Source organism: Chiroxiphia lanceolata, chromosome 23 (assembly GCF_009829145.1).
Source record: "Chiroxiphia lanceolata isolate bChiLan1 chromosome 23, bChiLan1.pri, whole genome shotgun sequence".
In the NCBI taxonomy this organism is placed as follows: Eukaryota; Metazoa; Chordata; class Aves; order Passeriformes; family Pipridae; genus Chiroxiphia; species Chiroxiphia lanceolata.
The window spans coordinates 2,315,720-2,337,837 of NC_045659.1; the positions used below are offsets into that span (position 1 = coordinate 2,315,720).

General features: G+C 55.9%; 1 protein-coding gene across 4 annotated transcripts in view; it reads right to left on the reverse strand.

Annotated features, from left to right (window-relative positions):
* The window catches only part of NECTIN1 (nectin cell adhesion molecule 1), a 97,219-nt gene extending 75,830 nt beyond the window's left edge, over positions 1–21,389 (reverse strand). For all 4 annotated transcript variants that reach the window (XR_004360731.1, XM_032709531.1, XM_032709533.1 and 1 more), the window contains exon 1: positions 20,791–21,389. Coding sequence is in view for 3 of the 4 variants with exons in the window: in XM_032709531.1 (XP_032565422.1) it covers positions 20,791–20,872 (82 nt within the window). In the remaining variant the exon portion in view is untranslated. The remainder of the gene's footprint in view (positions 1–20,790) is intronic.
* Positions 21,390–22,118: the final 729 nt, after the last annotated feature.

Sequence of the window (22,118 nt, forward strand, 5' to 3'; positions counted from 1 at the left end):
CAGGTGAGGGGGCTAAGCCAGAGCTTCCCTTGCTCGTTGTTTTGGGGAAGCAGGGGGGAAAATCCCACAAGGATGGCCATATTCTGGCCACGGAAGGAAAAAAAAAAAAAGCAAGAACAAAAGGCAGCAGCGCTTCCCTGCCCCCTCCCCGCTGCCTTGCAGATGTCCACTGGTTGCTGGCTAATCCTCGGGGGCAGCCAGGCAGTGTCACCCCGCGGGGGGACAGCCCTGTTCCCCTCCCCACCGCCCCCAGCACAAAGGGGGGGTCAGCGGGGCAGGGGGGCGGCTCATCCCCGCTCCCGCCGGGAGCAGGAACAAAGCGCCGGGGCCGGGAATTCGACACAACCAACAGCATTTCCATGCTAATGAGAGCTCCCGGTTGCATCCCCGCCCGCCCGTGGCAAATTGGAGCGAAAACCCGGGCTTGGGAGGATGCAACTTTTATGCCCGATGAGCGTCGCTGGGCTCCGACACCGATGCTCTGCCCCGGTTTATTTTTAATTGACTCCCGCTAAGCCGGAGTGCACGTTCAGCCCTTCCAAACGGAACAGCTGTTGAGACTGAAAATCAGCAGCACGAAGTGCGGACGGATCTGTTCCGTGGCGTTCGCTCCTTAGCGCTCCATTGCCAAACCTCAGCAGCCCGCCCGGAACAAAGGATGCCTTGGTGCACAGCGCTAACCCCATCCTGAAACCTCGGAGTGCCCACCCTGCAAACCCTCACATCCCAATCCCGCAAACCCTCACATTCCATCCTTCAAATTCTCACGTCCCCATCCTGCAACCCTCACATTCCATCCTGCAACCCTCACATTCCATCCTGCAAACCCTCACATCCCCATCCTGCAACTCACACATCCCCATCCTTAAACCCTCACATTCCATCCTGCAAACTCTCACATCCCCATCTTGCAACCCTCACATTCCATCCTGCAAACCCTCACATTCCATCCTGCAAACCCTCACATCCCCATCCTGCAACTCACACATCCCCATCCTGCAACTCTCACATCCTAGACCTGAATCCCTCACATCCCCACTCTGCAATCCTCATATTTCATCCTGAATCCCTCACATCCCCACTCTGCAATCCTCATATTCCATCCTGCATCCCTCACATCCCCTGCACCTCTCACATCCTCCTCCTGCATCCCTCAGATCTCCGCCCTGCAATCCCTGCATCCTCATCCTGCACCCCCCCCATCTCCATCCTGAACCCCTCACACCCCCATCCTTCACCCCTCACATCCCAAATCTGCACCCCTCACATCCCCATCCTTCACCCCTCACATCCCAAATCTGCACCCCTCACATCCCCATCCTTCACCCCTCACATCCCCATCCTTCATCCCTCACACTCCCATCCTTCACCTCTCATATCCCAAATCTGCACCGCTCACACCCTCATCCTTCACCCCTCACATTCCCATCCTTCACCCCTCACACCCCCATCCCTCACCTCTCACATCCCAAATCTGCACCCCTCACATCCTCATCCTTCACCCCTCACACCCCCATCCTTCACCCCTCACATTCCAGCCTGCAACACTCCCACCCCCATCCTGAACCCCCCAAGCCCCCATCCCATGGGATGACAGGAAGGGATCTGTCCCCCGGGGCAGCTCAGCCCGAGCCGGGAGAGTTTCAACCAACAGGCTCAGCACCCAGGTCTCCATCCTTTGCACAACTGTCCAGCACCCTCAGAAACAAGCCCTGCCAAGGCTGTGGCCCCTGGAGGTGGCCAGCTGCATCCATGAGCTCATCCAGTCGCTGGGTTTTAGCTGGAATGCTGTTCCGACCGTCAGGAATCAGAGCTGACGTGCTGGTGCTTGGTCCTGCTCACGGATCAGCCGTGCCCTCCTACACAGGGAAAACACCAGCTGGCCAAGCCTTGGCCATCCCACTGCTCAGTCCTGAGGGATAATAATCCCAAATATACTGGAGAACTCCAGGAATGGCCAAATCCTCACAATGAGCTGAAGGCACGTGGAAATGTTGCAAGTGGGAGCGACTGGGGATCCCTCCAGCCCCGGGATCCCTCAAACAGGGACTGAGCTCTCTGCTAACACAGTGCAGTGGGGTCTGGCTGGCTCTGAGAGCACACAGGGTTCACTCCTCCCTCCCTGGGAAGAGGGAGAACAGCCAGTTCCTTAGCCTGGTGTACCTGTGTCCTTCCAGGTAGCCTGCCCGTGGAGTCCAACTGGACACCTGCTGGAAAGGTGGGAAAAAATTGCTAATGGGGGAATAAAAGCTCAGCCTCTCTCCCCCAGGAGTTTGCAACAGGGTTTCTACATGAACAGTCATCAAAGGCCTGGATCTCTAATACAAACACAGCCAGAGGGGGAAGCCAGATCCTGTGGTGGGAAGGATATCCCTCTCACCTTCTGTTTCTTGGGGAGCAGAATCCCCAAGAATGGAGGAAAAGACCTGGAGGAAAACCCCAAGAAGGAGCAGGAGGAGGGGGAGTGGATGCAGATAACACTTTGCTAGCGTGTGTCAGCAGGACTTACTCTATAAATAATATTTCCCACCAGCGGCATGCTGAGTGCCAGTCATTTCAGATGCTTTGGCATTTATCACAGGGTTTTGCTGGGAGCTGAGGTGTTTGGAAAATCTGTCACTGACCAGCGTGTTCCAATCTTAAACTGATTAATTAAAAGCTGACCCTGGGCTTTTTTGGAAAGTCTGGCCCCCTTCTCTGCCTCGCTCTAAACCCAGGAAAAGCAATTTTTATCTTTCTGCCAACCGAACAAATCCAGCTCCAGACCTCTGATTAAATATTAACTACTTTGCACAGACCACAAGCGAGCTCCACAGCTATTTATTGCTCCAAAGGCAGCTGCAGCAAGAAACAAAAACAAAACAAACAGAACCAGCCAGGAACGAACGGTGTCATCCACATCAACAAGTTTCCCTTGTGTGCTTGAGTCAGCTCGGAGCCAGGAGGCATTTAAGAGCACGTTTCACTGGGCTCGGAGCTCAGGGAGCCAGCACGGCTCTCCCAGACCCAAATGCCCCCCAGCAGCTCCTGCATGAGTGCACCAGCTCCATCCCAAATCCACGGGCTGCTGACGTCAATGCTCCTCACGATGGATCTCGCCACAACCCCTCCGTGGTGCTCACAGGGCTCCTCACACTCTGAGGGGGGGAACTGGTGACTTGGCTGATTTATCACCCTTCTCAAAGCCCACTCTGGGCCTGGCAGGGGCCTGCCAGGGATTTTTAGGGACAAGGAAGGCTGGTGAGTGTGTGCAGGAGGCACAGAGCCACAGAGGTCAATGCTCGTGCCTGTGCAGTCACAGCCAGTGGGACACTGCTGGCAACCAAAGTCAGAACAACGTCCCCACACCAAAACTGCCCCGTGTGAGCCCCCCTGGCACTCAAAGCATCTTTGAAAGCTTTTCCCCAAGCTTCTCCCCCGGATCATTCGATCCCCTGGAGCAAGAGGACAAAAGGTGATTGTTCCCCCATCTTATTCCTAATTATTATTGGGAATAAAAAAGCAGCCGTGCTTCTGTTTGGGCCCCGGGCCAGCACTGGGATCCCCCCTCCCCACCCGATTTCCCAGCCATGTGCTCAGGTTTCTGACGCACAGGATCAAATAACCCATCACTCAGGGGAAGATATTATCCCCTATTACCAATTCAATGCAAACAGCTCTCCTCTTCCTCAGATTAAAACCCAATTAAAGAACCTTGCCTTTCAAGGGGAGAGGAGGAAAACTGAGAGGAGATTTTTGTGGTTTTTTTTTTCTTGGTCTCTGGAAAAGAGGAAATATCCACCCATAAGAGCTATCGATGAGTTCTTTTCAAATGGCACTGATTTTGCTCAGAACCATTTGGGGCTCCAAATTTCTGCAGAGAAAAAGAGAAATACAGAGAGGACACAACAACAGAACCTCAACCACCAGTGTCCTAAAAAGGAAAAAGAAAGAATTTTTATTTGCAGGAGGATCAATGGTGTTTGCTTAAGTCAGCAATTGGTGTTTTGGGTTTCAAAGCTTTCCCAGGGCAAGGGAGCCTTACTCTCAAGGTGAAGAGCGAGCTCATAAATCTGGGAGAAGCTTCAAGACCAGAATATGCTGATTCCCCACTGCAGGGAGGGCAGAGCCAACAGGAAAAGGGCATTTGCTCTGCAAACAAGAAGCAGGATGAGCCGCTTGTAAATCGCTGCTCACAAGGGAACAGGTGACATTCAGTCCTGCTGCGCTCGGATCTGGGATACAAGGGGAAGAGAAAGGTGACTTGAAGCCAGCTCTGCACTCCCAAGGGCCACGTGAACCTCTGGTTTCTCCTCTCAGCTCCCAGCCCAGGCCAGTGAAGCCTCAGATCTGATATTTTATTTCCCACAGCTCTCGCTGGGAAAACAAGACTTATCTTCAAGACTTGACCCTGGCCCCAAATCCTACAATCACAGAATGGTTTGGCTTGGAAGGAACCTTAAAGACCGACTTGTTCCAACCCCCTGCCATGGGCAGGGACACCTTCCACCAGCCCAGGTTGCTCAAGGCCCCATCCAACCTGCAGTGTCTCCTATCGCCTCCTGCCCTGGGAGCAGACATGTCCAGAGACGTGTCCAGAGAAGGGGGAAAGCCAGAGATGGGAAAATCTCCCAGCTGGGACTGCAGCCAGCACAGAGAGACTCCACCACAGAGTGCACAGACACAGCCCGCCGCATCGATCCCGCTTCCCCAGCTTTAGTGGAAACAAACAAAAAGCCTCATCATCAAAAACCCCAGACTGCCTCTGCAGCAAGTATCCTGCCCAAAAAGGAGCTCTGCGTTTGGAATCACACAATCATTAGGGTTGGAAAAGATCTCCAAGAGCATCGAGCCCAAGCTCTGAACCACAGAGCTCCCCCCCAGCTTCCCCCCGTTGTCTGCTGCAAGGTGAGGGGGGATTAGGGGTATTGAGTTCTTGACAGCAGGTGTTTAGCACACCCATCTGCCTCAGCAGGCAGGTAGGTGACCTCCCCGGCTCCTCTGCAACCTGAATTATCTTCTTTTTCTATCAGGATGCTAAACCAGCACAAAAACATGTCTGTCTTTCTGTCAATCTGTCACCTCGCGTTCATTTCATTTTCGTCTGTCAAACATTAGCCCAGATCTTACTGTCAACAAGCAGATAGTTTATTTATTGTTTCCTCTTTTGTTTGCTTTTTTTTAAAAGCCATTTCCACTTGAAATACACTCAGGCAGGCAGAGCCATACGCACACAAATAGCAGGGCACCATTTTCACCAGGCTCACTCCACTCCGGGCTTATTTAGTGGGAAGACTGGGAGTAACTTGGTCTGACAAGTGACTCTTTGCATTAAAACCAAGCTGCCAGACTGCTCTTGGCTGCACACAGGGGCAAGGTGAGGGGATGTGCCCAGTTTGCCTGCACAGGCTGGGCTCAGCCAGGTCGTGCCACATCCCAGCCCACACCTGCCCGAGCAGCCACAAGTTTTGCATCGGGAGAGGAGAGACTCAAAAGGAGGAACCCAAAATCCTTTTCCCACTGCCTGGGCTGAGCATGAGGACATGAGGACAACCACCAGCAGACGTCCTGAACATCCTTGTGCTCAGCATCACAGCGGTGACTTCAGGATGGGAGACACCAGCCCAGCCAGAAGTGGGGAAGGGGTGGGACATGGACACAGCCGTGGTTCTGGGGGGATCCAACAGTTCTGCCATGGATCCAGGTGGGATGGAGCTCTGAGCAACCCGGTCGAGTGGAAGGGAAGGTGTCCCTGCCCATGGCAGGGAGTTGTAATGAGATGACCTTTAAGGTCCCTTCCAACCCAACCCATTCCATGATTCTGGGGGCGCTCGGGGGGAATGGCACCAGGGCTGGGGGAGAGGCAGAGCCGGGTGTGGCTGCTCGAGGGGCACCACAGCCCCCTCTCACAGCATGCCCACTGCCTGCTGCCACGCCAGGGAGGCTCCCAGCCCTCACCTGCACAGTCACACACCTGTATGGGACACCTAAAACGCAGGGAAAGGGACAGGTGGGAAGGAAATAAGGGGAGAGCAGGAGGAGCCCGAGGACAGGACAGCCTTGCAGGGGGGCACAGGGAGGAGCCAGAAGGATCCCTCCCTCTCCTCTTCATTTCCGCCCAGGGCAAAAAAAAAAAAGACTTTTCCTGCCTGGATTTTTTTTCCCGGCGTCCCCCCCGGCCCCGCTGCTCATCAGCCCATCTCAAGCCACCCCGTCGCCATGGCAACGGGCCGAAAGAACAGATGGTCCTGGCAACCAAATCCCCCTTCGAGGGGAGCACACGGGGCCACGCGCCTGGGGACAGGGAGGACACCCCCTCACGCTGCTCCCCCTCAATCTTCTGGCCATGGGGACATTCCCAGGCTTGGTGCCACCTCGGGGTGTCCTTGCAGGAGGGAGGGACAGGGATGCTCCCATCCCAAGGCGCCTGAACCCTCTGGGAGCCACCAGCCACGACCTGGGCTTCCCTGGCTGTGGGAAGAGCCACGTTTTCCCAGCAGTCCGGAGCATCTCCCTGCCCGCCTCACCCCTAAACCAGGGGGCTGCACAGGGGACAGACCTTCTCCTCCCTGAGCTGAGGGCTCAGCTCTCCAAACCTCGCTGGGTTTCCCAGACGGATTCATTTGACCAGACCGGGATGAGATCCGGGGTGGGTGAAGATAAAACTCGGCCACTAATCTCCCTGGGGATTAACCATCAGGCCTGAGCACGTGGGGCCGTGGTGTGGGGCTCTGGAGCAGGAAAACAACATCCAAGCCCTCCTGGAGATGCCCACGGCTCCTCTGGAATATTTGAGGGAAGCAGCCAGGCATGTCCCAGGCACCCAGGGAGAAGAAGGTGTTCTCAGAGGCAAAAACCTTGCCTTTCCTCATGGGATTTGCTGCAAACCTGATGCAGCTTGTTGTGTTCAGCCCCAGAACTGGTTGGTTTTTTCGGGGAAAACAGCAAGTGTGAAGCTACACTTCAAAGCCTACAGAGCTGCCTGGGCCTGCAAAGGCAAAGGACTCTCTATGGGGAAACACAGGCTAAAGACATCAAGAAACACTCTTGCAAGAAAGAAAAAAAAATATAACAAGTGGCTTTTCCTTTAGGAACCTTAGCATGGGCTGTCTCATCTGCTCAGGCCCATTTCCTCCTGAAAAACCCAGAGCACCACTTGCTCTCCAGAGCCAGTTTTGGAGCTGTTACCACCATTATCACAACTTCCCTAGCTCCAGCCAAGTCTCTGTGGATCCTGGCTGAGTTCTGCAGCCCTGTCCCCAGTCCCACGGAGGCCAGACAGCTGCTTTCCTTGCCCACGGAGTCCCGGCGAGGCTTCATCCCACCTGGGAAGCAGCGTTTCCCAGGGCTCCAGAGCCAGAAGACGGAAAGCAGGCAGTCCCAGGGTGGGAGATGAACACGTTGGGAGCTGAACCCCTCCTGCCTCACAGCAATCCCTTCCCCTGCACCGAGCTGCTCCCTCTCCCCGGCCCTGGCACGCTCACAGGGATGCTGCCCCGGGGAACCAGCCCGGCCCAACCGGCTCCCAGCCCACACCCGTGGGAAGCACCAGAGCCCGTCCTGCCTCTCAGGTGTGGCCCTTCGCCCCAGGGCTCCCAGAGCACTTGGTGCCAGCTTGGATGTGGCCACTTCTGCTGGGGAGAGGAGGGGAGCTGTGCCAGGGAGCTCCGTGCCAGGGCAGCGGATCAGGGGAGGCTCCCGCTGTGGATGGGGCTACGCTGTCCACAGCACCCCTTCCCAGTGCTTCCTCTCCTTCACACAGGGTTCCCAGACATTATTTTCGCTCTGGGTTCAGCCCTTTCTTCCCCAGCCCCACCAAGCCCTGGAAACCCACATCTTTTCTCTGCAGAACAGGTTGGGTGCAGGAGCAGCCGAGCCCGCTTCCCACGCGCCAGCGCGGCCCAGCCTGGCCCACACCCTCCCCCTGCCCCAGTAGCCCATCTCTAGTTTTTTCCCTCTGCTCCCTTTCCTGGAGCAGAGCTGCCTCCCCTCCCTGTGTTGCAAACATTATTCAGCTGCTAGATAAGAAGCTCTCCAGCAGCTCTTTATTAATCCCACTGGAGGCAGAAAGAAGAGGAGTGAAAGGGTTTAGTGTGGCCAGGACAGAGACTAATGTTCCACGAAACACCTTTGCAAAAGAGAGCCATGTCTTCTTCCCAGAAGGTCTCGTGGGAAGCTTGGGCAATAATTAACAATTATTGAACTTCAGGCCATCCCTCCCTCTCTCTCTCTCTCTGTCCTGACCAGGGTTTTGCAATAACTCCCCTGGTCTGAAAGGCTCCCAGCCCGCTTTGCTGGGGTGCACTGGGGCTGCAGGGATGAGGAGGAGGGTGCAGACAGACTCCGTGGGCAGGCTGGAGGCAGCTGCTGAGTCTGCTGCTTCTACTCTGAGCTTGGCTCTGAACCTCCTTTCCCTCCCTCAGTGCATCCTGCAGCTCCTTTGGCCACAATGGCTCGTTGTGGTTCTTTCCTAGGGCAGTTCCCCCCAGCCTTGGAATGTCACAGACTCCTGCATATGGCTAAAATCGTGATCTACCCAGGAGAGAGACTAGAAAGCTTTTATAGCACAAAGACACTTGTTTAAATCCATCTGCTGTCTGAGGCAACTGTAATCAGTGCCATGTGATGGCTCACAGGTGCATGGCTCCTCAGGCCTGGGTTTGCATTGCTACCTGTCCCCTCTGATGGAAGGACCACAGAGCTTTGGAAGTGCTTGTTCATGGAACAAAGGGTATTTCTGTTACCTGCACAGGGCAGCTGAAGTGTCAGGAACCTTGCCCACAGCCATGCAGGAAATTATGGGTAAAAGCAAAAACACATTGCAGGTATCTGAAGGCTCACATTATTGTCCTGGCATGGCATGGCATCACATCCTTCCTGCCTCAGCACCCACAGAGCCACCCAGGACAGGGCACAATGTGAACCTGCCACAGCCTTTCCTGGAGTGCTGCCCAGCAAAGAGCCAGGGCGTGGGTGGGAGGGCAGCAGGGCTGTGGAGAGATGTCCAGCCCACACCTCTCACCTACCTGCAGCCCCCCCAGACAGTGACTGGAAACCAGAAGTGACCCAAATGCAAAACCAGCAGAGCGAGAAATCAAGAGACCTCTGGATTAAACCAGGCAGGGAAGCCAATGGACCATGTTCACCCACTTCCATGATGTCAACCCACACATCACACACTCAGAGCAGCCACAAACTGGGGCCAGTGTCTGCACTGATAGAGTATTTGCACATTGATCTACACAAAAGGATTTCCTGTCTTCTAAAATCCCTGGCTCTGGAAAATGCCAAAATAAAGGGGAGCCTCCTTTCCCTGTGCTTTGTAAGTGGTCTCCTGCTCGGATGGAGTGAGGTTGGGAAGATGAGCTGTGCAAGGCACCCTGCAGACACGGGGCAGTGTGAGCACAGCAGAGAGGGACGGCCACTGACAGCCACCAGCAGCTCCTGACAAGGAAAGGCACTCAGAGGTGAAGGGAGCTGGCCAAGGATATTCCAGGGAGCTTGTGGCAAAGCCAAGAACTGCTGCCAGCCCTTCTGAGCTCAGCCTGCCTTTGCCATCACCTCCAGGCCATTCTTTCCCTGTAAGTAAAAGCTGATTCATGCCTGGTAGGAGTCGGTGTGAGGCAGCAGATATTCCCATTTCCACTGAGGTGCTGGAAGGTACTCCACAGGCACGGCAGCATTTGAAATGTCAAGAATACAAAAAAAATAAAATAAAATATATATATACTTAAAGAGAATGATTTCAGCCTTTTATTTCCAAAGCGAGTTTAGAGGCAGTGCAAGGTCTCAGATCAATACCAGCAAAACTGCAAATTGGAGTCCTCCCCTTCGCCACAGAAAGGGTACAGCTGAGACAGCATCTGCACAAACAGCCTGCCCACAGTCCCTGCCAGCCTGCCTCAGCTCTGACCTTGAGGAGTTGCCTTCAAGTGTGAGAGGGAAACACCCCCTTCCTCCCCCTGCCCATGCAGCCCCGGGCTTTTCTTCCCCGGCAGGGAGATCACTGCTGATTTATTTTCCTTGGGTACACTCTGTCTAGGGGAGAAACCGAGGCTTGACAAACTCATCCCACGTGCACACCAAGAAGAAACCTGCTTCATCGTGCAGGTGGAAAGGAATCCTGAAGGGGTTCAGGGGGACTTTGCAGCACAGATTTTGAGGTAAATCCAGAGAGAGCTTAACTAGTAGGCTGGCTCTGGCACTCTGGATGGTGAGATGTGTTCCTGTGCTCCACTAAAAACAGGCCCTTCTCCTCCTCCCCTGCCCTACAGCTGTTCCTGTGCTTGGCCCCGGGGACCTTGGAAAACTGCTGTTCTAGGTCCTCCCCATACAAAGCTGGGATCAATACAGCTGTCAGGCTTTGGCCACATTACCCCTCCTAATTGGAATTACAATGGGCAGACTGCAGCTCTCACTCCATCTCTCTGTTGCTTGTCATAATGTAATCAAAATCTCTCTCGCTGTCTCTTCACCACGGAGTGTGACGGGAGCAGCCACGAGGCTCCCAGAGACTACAGATTCCTCCGGATCAGGGAGCTTTCCTGAGGCTGGGAAGCTTTTCCACTGGGCTGGGAGACGAGCCCCTGAACGCCAAAACTCTCCAGCCTGCCTTTGGTCAAGCAGGTTAAAGGGGAGAGATGGCCTGAACCCCCCAGCTGGGCAGAGCAGGGAGGCAGAGATGGGGATGGAGGGGTGCTGTGGGAAGGGGGTGCAGCATCAGGGTAAGACTAGAGGCAGCCACAGCTTGGTTACAGAGGTGGAAACTGGCCATCAACAGAGCCCAAACGCTCACCTGGCTGTGCCAAAGAAGGAGCCTCCCTCCTCCTCCTGCTTTTTCTCCTCCTCCTCCTCACTATCTCTTGGCAATCCCAGCCCCTGCCTGCCCAGCAGTGCTCAGCCACCCCCATGGAAGCAGGTTCCCAGCAGCTGCCAGAGCCAAAACTGAGCGTGGGATCACTGGCCAAGCCATGAGGCAGCTCGGCACGGGCACGGGGCACTGAGCAGGACTCGATGAGCCACAGCTTTGTGCTCACCCAGGAGGCCACACGTGTCCTGCTCCATCCAGGGTGATCCATCGTGGGCAACAGACACAGCAGCCGTGATTTGTTGATCATTATCTAACGACAGTAATGCAGGGCTGAATTACCCAGAGGGGGGAAGGATCAGCAGCCCGGACCTACTCAGCTCCCCAGAGACTGGCCATAAACAAAACTTAAATAATTAGAGTGCTTGGGCGGAGCTGCAGCCTCTAAGTATTCTTAGGCTCCACGCAAATAAAGGGAATAAATTCTTGGAAGGTGCCAGGCTGGATGGGGCAGAGGGAGGCTCATTTTCCACATCACTTGAGAGCAGCCGTTATAAATCTCGCTGAAAGATGCACCTCCCCGGGCTAGCGATATTTTTAAACTCCGAGAGAGAGGGGAGAGGAAAAACACATTTCAGTATTTACACCACAGGCGAAAAGGGTATTTAAAAATCAGGGTACATTTTTGAAAGTCTGTTCCTGCCATGCCATGAAAGAAAGAATTTTCTTTCCACGGTGTGATAGCTGGCAATATTAGCCCCAGAGAATTCATTCCTACCACCGTCGTTCTGTTGCGAGCTGAGAAATCAAATTCCCAGAAGGACTGGGGGAGTCAGGGGATAAAGGTTCCTTCCCGACTGAACCAGCAGCAAATGCAAATCGACTCCTGCACTGTCCCTGCTCGCTTGGTGTCTGGGATAACGTCCCATGGGAGTTGGGCCGACGTGGCTCAGCACAGCAGCACCCTCACGGGAGCAGCAGGCTGGTTTGCCGGGCCAGGAGCCAGGCACAGCAGGGATGGGCACCAGGACACAGGGAGGGTGTCAACTGAAGGACATGGCACTGCAGTCAGAGCCAGGGCAGAGCCCACGAGGTGTTCTGGCCACTGGAGCGGCGTGTCCCTGATGTGCCAAGGACACCTTTGGGGCAGGGGATCCATCCACCACCTGCTGCAGGATCTCCAGGCCAGTTTTCCTTTCTGATACTTTGCCATCCTCTAGTTGGTCCATGGTTCCTTCCCTGTGCAGGGTGGGATGGGTTTTTTTGGTGGTCATCTAGGAAATGTTGCCAACAGCTGACTGATGAGGAGTTGGATGAGGCTGCAGGGCAGCTCTGCCACGGGAGGTGCACTGAGGTGAGAGTTCTCATCCTGGCTCTCCTGGAGGACCCCAAAGATGAACTGCCAGGGAACTGCCCTCCCCTGCAACCACTGCATCCCTCCTCCTGCCAAACTCAGTCCTGCTCCTCATTCCCTGCTGGGTTCCCAGGCACGGAGAACATTCCCCCTTTCACAAAGCTGTGCTCTGTGCAAGCCTCTCTCCCTCCCATCCCTCCCACCCCTTGCCAGGACTGCTGCCATCCTCCCAAAAGGATCCTATTCAGCTCCTATCAAAGGGATTCACGAGCACACCCATCAGGCATCACAGCACCGAGCAAATCCCCAAACAAGCTGCCTCTGAAGATCAGAGCCCGCTGTAATCACTCCCTCTGCGGGGAATGATCCCAATAAGCCCTCCCCCACCTTCCCTGAACCCGAGCATGGGATAAGTTTGGCAAAGCTCAGCCCCATCACTAGTAAAAGTCTCTTCACAAAACTCACACACACGTTGCTCCTGGTCTCTCCTGGTCCCACACCAGCCCAGCTCAGCACACAGGCACTGGGGGGCTGACCCAGCCCTCCTGCCCTGCAGGAAGGGGGTCTGACACTGCCCTTTCTTCAGCCCCTTGGGGCACAAAGTGAACTCACCCTTCCCGAGCAAAACCTCCCATCCTGCCCGGCTGTGGGGTGCAGTGCTCAGACTGAGAGCACCCAGCAGCACTGCTGGAGAGCCAAGAGGGGTCCTGTATCCAATGGAAACTGGTAGCTGATGGAAATCATCACAGCATGGCAAGGATGCTGCTATGCAACACATCCCCGATCCTTCGCGGCCATAAATGGGCACAGCCTTGGTTCTCCCCCATATCCAGAGACATCCCTTCCTCCAGCACGGTCCCCAGCCAGTGCTGGTGCAGCTGGCAAGGGGAAGAGCACAAACAGGCCCAGGGATGAACAGCCTGTGTAGTTGTCTCTGCTGTGCACCACCAAAATCACTCGCTGCTGCCTTCTGCTGCAGCTCTTAAAACAGCACTGCTTCCCACATGGCACAGGCCTTGGCTAAGGGAGGTGACAGGCAAGAGCAGCAAGGAAATACAACCTCTCCAGAACGGAGAAGATATTCTTAGAGCTCCTAAATTGACCTTGATTATCTGTCCTTAACATTTCCTCCAGTTTTGGCACCCCCAGGCTAGGAAGGCCATCAGCACTGGTAGGAATGTGACTCTGGGCTTTGCCTACAAGGGGTCTCTGCTGATTATCCTGCCCAAGAAAAGTCAAAGAGTAAAGCCCATTAGATGCCTCTTCCTAAGAAAAAAGTAGCCATAGCTCGATGCAGCTTTAATTCTCCAGTGAAAACACTGTCCTCCTGGCTGCAGGCTTTGTATGGTGTTATTTCTAGTCCCAGTTCAGTGGGAGAACGAGGAGATGTTTCAAGGCAGGGGGAACCTCCCTCAGGGCTGTGGGTTTGGGCGAGGGGTGAGTTATGACTCCCCAAAACTGATAACTCCTCTGTCACAGGATTCTGAGCTGAGCTGGCTCATTTCTTTGGGCTATTCAAGGACAGGCCAAGGGTTCATTGCTCCCTTGCTGCTCTCCCCTGCCCTGAGTGCCACAGTTCCTCACACAGACCAACATAACCACGCTGTATAAAGCTGTTCTACACAGAAATCAGGGAAAGACAGAAACCCTGACCTTCCTCCTCAACTCTCCAGCCCTCTGTATGTGCCTCCCAGTAAACCCTGCTCATCAGATTAAACTCTCCCCTGGGTCTATGACTTCTGCCCGTCACAGACCGTTTGTAACCCCTGGCTTTGTCAGGACACTCAGCACAACAACCTCTAATTACAGGCCTCTGCTTGAGCTCTTGAGTCACATCAGCCTCTTCTACACATCACCATCAGACCCTGAGCCCACAGCCAGAACCCTGCCCCCAAACTGTCCCCTTGGGCTGTCTTTCCTAGGGACAGTGAGAATGGTCAGTGAAAAGCTCCTCCAGCAGCATCCCCTCAGTCCAGAGGGTCTCCTGCCAGGGGATAAGAAATGAAACCTGCTTTTGCCACGTGTGAGATCCTCAGTGCAAAAGGCAGATACCAGCTGAAATGCAGCATCCCCACTGGGTCCATGGGATGTGGCTCCAGACCCTCCACTGCAGTAGCCTCTCTGTAGCCTCACACAGAGAACAAAGCTGGTTCTGCTCTCAGGTGGCCACTCAGCACTTCATTCCAGCCCCCTCAGCTCCTGCACAGACAGGCCTTTGTGCTGGGAAGGGCTCTCTCCCGTCACCAGAGCAGAAAGGCTGGATGTTGGCCACTGGCTGGGAGCTGCATGGACACCCTGTCACTCCTGGACAAGCCTCTGGATGCCTCGCTCTAGCACGGGGAGGGGAGGAATGGATCCTCCACGAGAAAAGAAAAATGGACTCCAGCTCAGCCTGATGACAGCATTTCCCCAGGTAGAGAGAGAAGTGCTGAGAAGAGAGATGGAGGCTGAGTCCTCTTGACTAACCAGGCTTGGGAGTACCTGCTGTCTCCTAGCCAGGTGGTCCATCTGGTGCCTGCCGCTGCTCCGAGGCAGGGATGTGATTTGCAGGTCCTGTTCTGCAGCTGTAGCATCCCTGCATGGTTGGGAGCAGATGGAGCCACTTTGCTGTTTCCCGCAGCTAGCAGGGAAAATCGGCTGGGATGGGGAACAGAAAACCCCATCCCTGGGTTTTAACTTCCAGGGAGGAGAGCCACACTGATCCTGCCTCTCTTATGCTCTTCTCCCTGCCCGCCTGTGGGCTGAATGGGGATGGAAAGCAGTGCCTACACCAGTCCCCAACTGGTCTGGCTCAGAGCCAGGAGCAGAGCGAGGGACAGAGGCAGAGTTGGGTAGACAGTGCTTAGAAAGGCTTCCCTCTTGCATCACTCCAAATAATGTCAAAGGAGGATTATAAACCTCCTGCAGGGACTGCTTTATGGTGGGGGAATGGAGAAGAGATGGTTCATCAACTTGGGTCCGTTCCTCCTCACCCATCCCCAGCACCCCACAGGGACGCTGAAGGGAGCAGGGACCACTGAGCCAGATTTCCCCTGAGCCTCCCCAGTCTGGGACCTCCTGTCCTCCCAGGCTGGGGAACAGCAAGAGACTGAAGCTCTCTCCTCCTCCTGTGCCCAGTAGCTGCTGTTTGTCTGCCTTGGGACTGCAGCAGAGCCGAGAGCTGCCGCAGCTTTGCTGAAGCCAGAGTGTGCAAACGGCTGCACCAGCCCCCAGACAGGGAGGAACACGGGATGGGGAGCAGGTGTTAAACTCCCCACGTGTCCCTGGGGTGCCCTTGGAGCCTGGGACACGCAGAAGTGACAGCACAGGGCAGATAAAATAACACAGTGCTGGGAAGGGCAGCCCTTGAACCTGCAAGTTTCGCTTCCCGTCTCTCCGTGTGACAGAAATGGGGTTGGAAATGCAGGACTTTAAACCCAGCGTGGGGGCACAGGGGAAGGACAGGGAGGTGACTGCCTGGCTGCCACGGGCTCTCAGTCACAGACTGAGGGGAAACTGTCCTTCCTCCCATGAGTGATACTTCTGCATTTTATTCCGCTATGGGAAGAGGGGGTTCCCCTTGGAAACCCGGCTGGGAGGGTACCTGAGTGTGTGCATCCATCTAGTCTGGACTAAACCTTCTCCAGGAGAAGCAAACAAAACTGTACACCCAGGAGAATATCTGTGGCTTAACAGCAGCCAGCAGGAAAGCAGGAGGATGTATCACCAGAGGTTTCCCTCCTTAGTTAAACAAATTTTCACCTGGCACACTAATGTGGGTTAGGGAGCCCTGGATGTGGAATTCTCCGTGCTGGGATGGCTGAGCTCTGGTAATTAACACAATGAGTGTCTCCAGTGCAAACTGGGTCCCAGCTCCCGTGGCTGGCGGCACCAGCTCACCCTTCATCAGGGCTGCCCTGATTTAATCTGACGTATTTGAGGAAGCAGGATCTCTGGGGGCTGTGAGACTGGAGTACCTTTGTCCCTCCCTCATTTGTTTCTTCTGCTTTTTGCACTGATAAGCCTGGCTGGGCTGAGAAAGGCACTGAGCAAGAGCCACCACCACCTCGAGCAATGATGTTGCAAGAGGCAAAGCCTCTCTCAGCAGCCCTGAGGGCTGTGGCCATCCACATGAGGACTGACCAACTCATCCTAGCAGCACCCACAGGCAGCCTGGCTCCTGCTCTTCCAAAAAAACTTGCCTTTGAGCCAGCTGGTCTAGTGGGAGGTGTCCCTGTCCTTGGCAGGGGGGTTGGAAGGAGATGATCTTTAAGGTCCCTTCCAACCCAAACCATTCCGGGAGCCAGTGATTAAAAAATCATTTTGCCCTGGTGCTGCCCCACCATTCCTGTGTAACCCCTCGGGGCACTGCAGAAGGGCAAAGAGCCTTCCCCTGGCTGGTGGTGGCCACTCACTGCTCTCCCCCCAGGCTGTCCCCAGCCTCGGTGGCACTAGCAGAGGGCCAGAGGTGCCCGTGGAAGAGCAGGCCTGGGAAGCAGGGCAGGACAACCGGCTCTTCTGGTTCCCTTGGTGATTCAGGTGCCCAAAGGATCCTTCTGGTGCCACCCTTTAAGCTGGGCTTTGTGGCTGGTCCAGCTGCAGCGCCAGGCTCTGCCAGCACCCGCATCCTGTCAGCCACAGGCTCCTTCCCAGCACCCTCTGGATGTGCTGCTGGATGTGGGGGTGCCCCTGCGGTCTCTTTGCCGACGGCTCCATGTGCACCGGGGCTGGCAGCTCGTGCCTGATTAACTCTGCTGGTTCAGAGAGCAAACAGCAGCAAGCAGGGCCAGCCCTGGCCCTGGCCACGGGGCAGACGCCCTCCTGCTCGTGGGCTGAGCTGGCTCTCACACAGCCTGTCGCCTCACCCACACACCCATGAGCTCAGCACACCGGGGCAAAACCCGACGGGTCGGTTGGGCTGCAGAGAGCCAGGTTTAACGAGAAAACACCAGCAAAAGACACGCTTTGCCTTCCTGAAATAGCCCCATGCTGTCGTTTCTGAGTTTTCGGAGCAGACAGGCGGGGAGAAATCAAAAAATAATAACAAGAACTCAAACCAAAGGCTGAACAAGACTCTGGCAACTGGGTTTGTTTTTTTTTTCTGTGTGTGTTTTGGAAGCTGCTGTGGGATATTAAAGCAGCTCTGTAAAGCACAAGATGGACCAGATCCTGCAGTGACACACTTTGACTATTCCCAGCACTCCAGAGAGCTGTTGTACCTCGCCAAAAACGAACCCTCCCTCCAGCTGCAGCCAAGCTTGACCTCAGCCCTCCAGGTCACTACAGCTCAGGCAACGCTGCTTTTGATGGAAAAACAGCGTGTCAAAGCTTCAGCCACCTCTGCAGCTCTCCCCTGCAGAGCATCTCAAAGCACTTTGCAAAGTGTTCACAGGCCCCTCTGGGAGCCCAGGAGGCAGCCCAGCGACAGCAGACAGGAATTTGTCCCCAGACAGAGGGGAGCACTTGGAAACAGAGGCCCAGATGTGCAGACGCAGGACCCAGCACAGGATGAAGCCTCTGCTCTGGGTGGCTGCACCTCAAGCCGTACGAGTTTCAGGGCAGGGATTAAACAGACAGACTGTTAAAACTTGTAAAGCATAAATTTAACTGCGAGTGTTCTTCAACTCTGCAGTGGAACCCTCCTGCCCTTCCCCCAGGGCTTTGCAGGAGCCCCTGTTGGTATCAGTATCTGGAAGCCCTAATGTAGCGTGAGTTGATACCTGGTTCCAAATGGATGGGCAGATGTGCACCGAAGGCTGCAGGAGCCACGAACTGAATCCGTTCTGGGCGATTGAACCGATCGCGTTAAAGATAATTTGTAAAGCAGATTTTTATAAGAGCCTCCGTACGGCTTTTACAGCAGGGAACTTTTATTTCCTTATCGGGGGGGGAAAAAAAAAAAAAAGCTAACATTATGTGAAGGGGGAGGCAGCGGACGTGGATGGGAACAGAATGAAACGGCATCGATCAGACGGACATGAAAGGTTTCCCAGAAAGCAAGCAGTGCCTCCTGCTTTCCTCTCATCCTTCTTGGAGGTTGAGAAAACCACATTTGCCAACAATTCCACAGCTCCTATTCATTTAGAGTAGCGGATCCTGAGTTCCCCTACCCCCTCATTGAAAAGCAAGCTCGTCTGCATTCAAAGCTTACGTATGGCTTGTTTTAGATATATATATAAAAATATAAAAATATAAAAATATAAAAATATAAAAATATAAAAATATATAAATATATAAATATATAAATATATAAATATCTCCTCAGCTGAAATTGGCACAATGCACTTGAACTTGAGGAATTACCTGCCTGATAAAGGCACCCAGACCTGGGGTCCAGCAAGGACTGCCAGTCTGCTGTGTCTGTGTGCAGCACCGAGCACGGCACTGTGCTGGTCCTTCCCTGCAGCTCTGGATCCATCCCCAGCCCACCCAAAACGAACCCAAACCAAGTAAAGAAATGAATGAATGAATGTGTAACACGGGCTCAGACGTTCCTGCAGCTGTGGTGCACCCACCACCACCACCAAACTGGTCCGGCCGAGAGTGTCGCCCACACAGGCTGCAGGGCACTGGGGATCCCAGCCAGGGTTTGGGAAGGATTATCCTCCTGGAACACTGCGGAGCTGGCTGTCCCCTTGGCTTGGCAAGGCACCACTAGATGCACCACTGGCTGATCCTGGCAGAGCTGTCAGCGGGACAGTGCAAGACAAACTACCACGCTACTGCAGTGGCAGGAGATGAGCCCGCTCCACTGCTGGCAGCAAAGCCTTGGGAACAGCCAAAAATGGGATGAGTGGAGGGGAAAAAAAGTCTCTCTTGGCAGGACAAGGTGAGATGCCAGGCTGAGTCAGGGTCACGGTGTGTCTCCTTGGTGAGAGCAATTCCTAGAGGGACTGGGGGGAGCATAAATCCCTTTTGGTTTGCCCGGCTCAGTCACCACAGCATTACTCCACCTCCTGTGCCTTTCCCGGGGGTTGTGGGGAGGGTTTCCTGCATGGGGCTGCCAGGTGGAAGGATAGAAGGAAGGAAGACCAGGTGAAGAATGGCATGGAAAGTTCTGAGACATCTTGTGAGGAGCCAGAGCCCAGCCAGGCACCTGCCTGGCAGCACAGGGAGTGCAGGGAGCCCGAGGCTGTCCCTTCCCTCACCTCTTTTTGCAATGCACAGCAGATCCCTTTGTCCTGGGAATACAGAGCCATACCCAGCCCTGGTTTCTCATCACCTTCTTAACCTTTTCTCTCTCACAGTCCCCCTGGTTACTGGACCATCCCCCTCCTCCCATTTCACCTCTGTCCTCATCCATTTTAGCCAGACCATCCAGTCACTGTGCCCTGTTATCTCCCCTGCTCTGGGTGTTATCATCAATCTTTGCCAGCACCAGGAAACTCTGGGCCCTGGCATTTCCCCTGATGGCCCGTCCTTTGGCTCAGACCTTGCTATCTGCAGCCACGTCTCAAGAGTCACAGCCCAAGCCAGCCTGGCTGCTCTTCTCAGACGCAGCCCCAGCCCAAACAGAGCAGGAGTGGAGGCAATTCCACCCTGCCTTCCCTGCAACTTCTCTCCAGCTGCAGATCCCACTCCTGCTGCAGGCACAGGCTGCCTCTCACCCCTGCAGAAGGCTGGATGCCGACCCGGGGTGGCACATGTGCCCGCTGCCAGCACTCCCGCCCCAGCCACCAGCAGCCTAGTCCCAAAAAGGCAACCACCGGCTCTATTTGCATCTCCCGGCTCATTCACAAACTGTAAACCCAGACTGCCGATCCCTTTTCCATGGCTCCGACTCCGGAAAGCCCTCCAGGATGGCATTAACCCACTCTGCACTGGAGCAGAATAAATGAGTCCCCGCAGGGCACTTCCCAAAGTGGGTCACTCTCCCGCTTCCCAGAGCTGTGCTGGAGCCCAGGGCAGCACCGAGCCCGGGGAAGGGACACACGGGCTGTTCTGCCACCGCCCGGCTGGGTCCAAGGAGCTGGGGAGCAGCCGATCCACAGCTCTGCCCATCTCCTCCTTTCCAGGGATGGATCGGAACCAAGGGGATGGATCGGAACCAAGGGGATGGATCGGAACCAAAGGGATGGATCGGAACCAAAGGGATGGATCGGAACCAAAGCGATGAATAAGGTGCCGTCAGGCAGCCAAGCGCAAAAGCAGCGAAAGGAAGCTCCGAAACCTGGGAGCGGTCCAGCCCCTCCGCGAAAGGAGCCCGTGGGAAGTGTGTGTGCGAAGGGGAGCGGGGGGATTTCGGGGATGCTGGAGAGCTGAAACCCTCCATCGCTCCTCCCGGAACATCTGCGCTCCGTGCCCTGCCTCGTGGCCGCCTTTCCCGGGAAGCCTGGCTGCCGCGCCTCGCCAGACGCCGCTCGATCCAAAAAAGCAAACAAACGGCCTCAGCTCCCCGGGCTCCGCAGCCCGCTGCCTGCAGCTGCTTCCCAAACAAACGGGCGTGTTGTTCCGAGCCGAGCTGGGGCTCCCACCGGCCCCGACCCTCGCCCACCCTCGCACAGATGCTCCCACACCTGCTCCAGACCCGGGCGCGCACCCCAAAAACGCCGGTGCCGCCCTTCCCCGCACCCCTTTCCCCCACGGGCACCCCGCATCCCCCCTCCGGGGCTGTCCCCCATCCCCACGGAGCCCCGGCGGAGCCCACCGCCCCCCGGGGGGACCGTCTCACCTGGGAGGAGCGCGGCCGCCAGGATGCAAACTCCGATAGTCCACCACGATGCACGGCAACTTGTCTGCAGCCGTGAAGCCATGAGAGTTCCTTAGGAGCGATGGGCAAAGGGGTCGGTCTTGGCAGCAGCCCCGCGGGGTACCCCCCCCCCCGCCCCAACCCTCCCCGCCCCGCGGTGATGCTCAGGTCTGGTTGCAAAAAAAAAAAAAAAATAAAATAAAAAATATTAAAATATAAAAAAACGTAGGTGGGTGCGGGAGGACAAAGAGGCGGCGGGAGGGCGGGAGGGCTCCGGGGGGGGAGCTCCGCACATCCGCGGGGCAGCACAGTGAGAAAGGGAGGGGAGGGGACGGGGGAAAAAAATGCTATTTAAAAAAAAAAAAAAATTAAAAAAAAAAAAAGGAAGAAGAAAGAAAAAAAAGGGAGGCAAAACAAATAAAGAGCGGCGAGGCAGAGCCCTCCGCGGGCTGCGGCGGTTCCCGTGGCTCCGGGCTCTTCGGCAGCCCCCGCCCGCTGCCCTTGCCCTGCGCGGGGCGCCGGGGGGGCCCGGCGGGGCTCACAGGGGGATGCGGGGCTCGCTGCGGTGCTCCATGGCCGGGCGGGGGGCGCGGGGGCCGGGCCGGCCGCGGGGCGGGGGGCGCGGGTGCCCGGGCTGGGCTGGCGGGGCTCGGCGGGGCCGCTCTCGCACTCGCACACACGGAGAACACACGCACGGCCCGCGGGCGGAGCCTCTCCCGCGTGATGTCAGCGCTCGGCGGAAGGAGGGCGCAGCCTTAACCCTTTGCAGGGATGCGGGGATGCGGGAAAAAAGGGCAGGGAGGGGTGGCCGGGCTCGCCCCCCGCCCCCCGCGGCTCCCGCCCCCTCCAGCTGTTGGCAGATGTTGGCGGCTGTGGTGGCAGCTGGGCTTTGTTCGCCGTGTCCGGGCGCATCTCGCGGCCCAGGGGCGCCTCTCTGTGGGTTTCCCGAGGTGCTCCTGCCTCAGCGCCCCGGGTTTTGTGGACTTGAGGCTTGTTCCTGGATCCCCTTCGGGGCCGTGCCTCTGTCAGTGCCAGGTGCCCACCTACCAGATACAACACACAGAAATACCCGCCACGAATAGACACGGCCATCGCGGGGGGATCTAAATTTACCCTCCCCGGTGCCTGGGGTGTAGATACTACAGCGTTTCCTCCTCTACGCCTCGGGTGTAGCTGCTCCAGCGTTTTTCACGGGGCCTGCTGAAAGAAGGAGCTTGTTCTGGACACCCTCTGTGTGTACTGATAAGCGAGGGGATTCAGAGCCAGCACAAGGGCTGGTGAGCCGGAGGAGGGAAGGCAGCGGTTTGCTG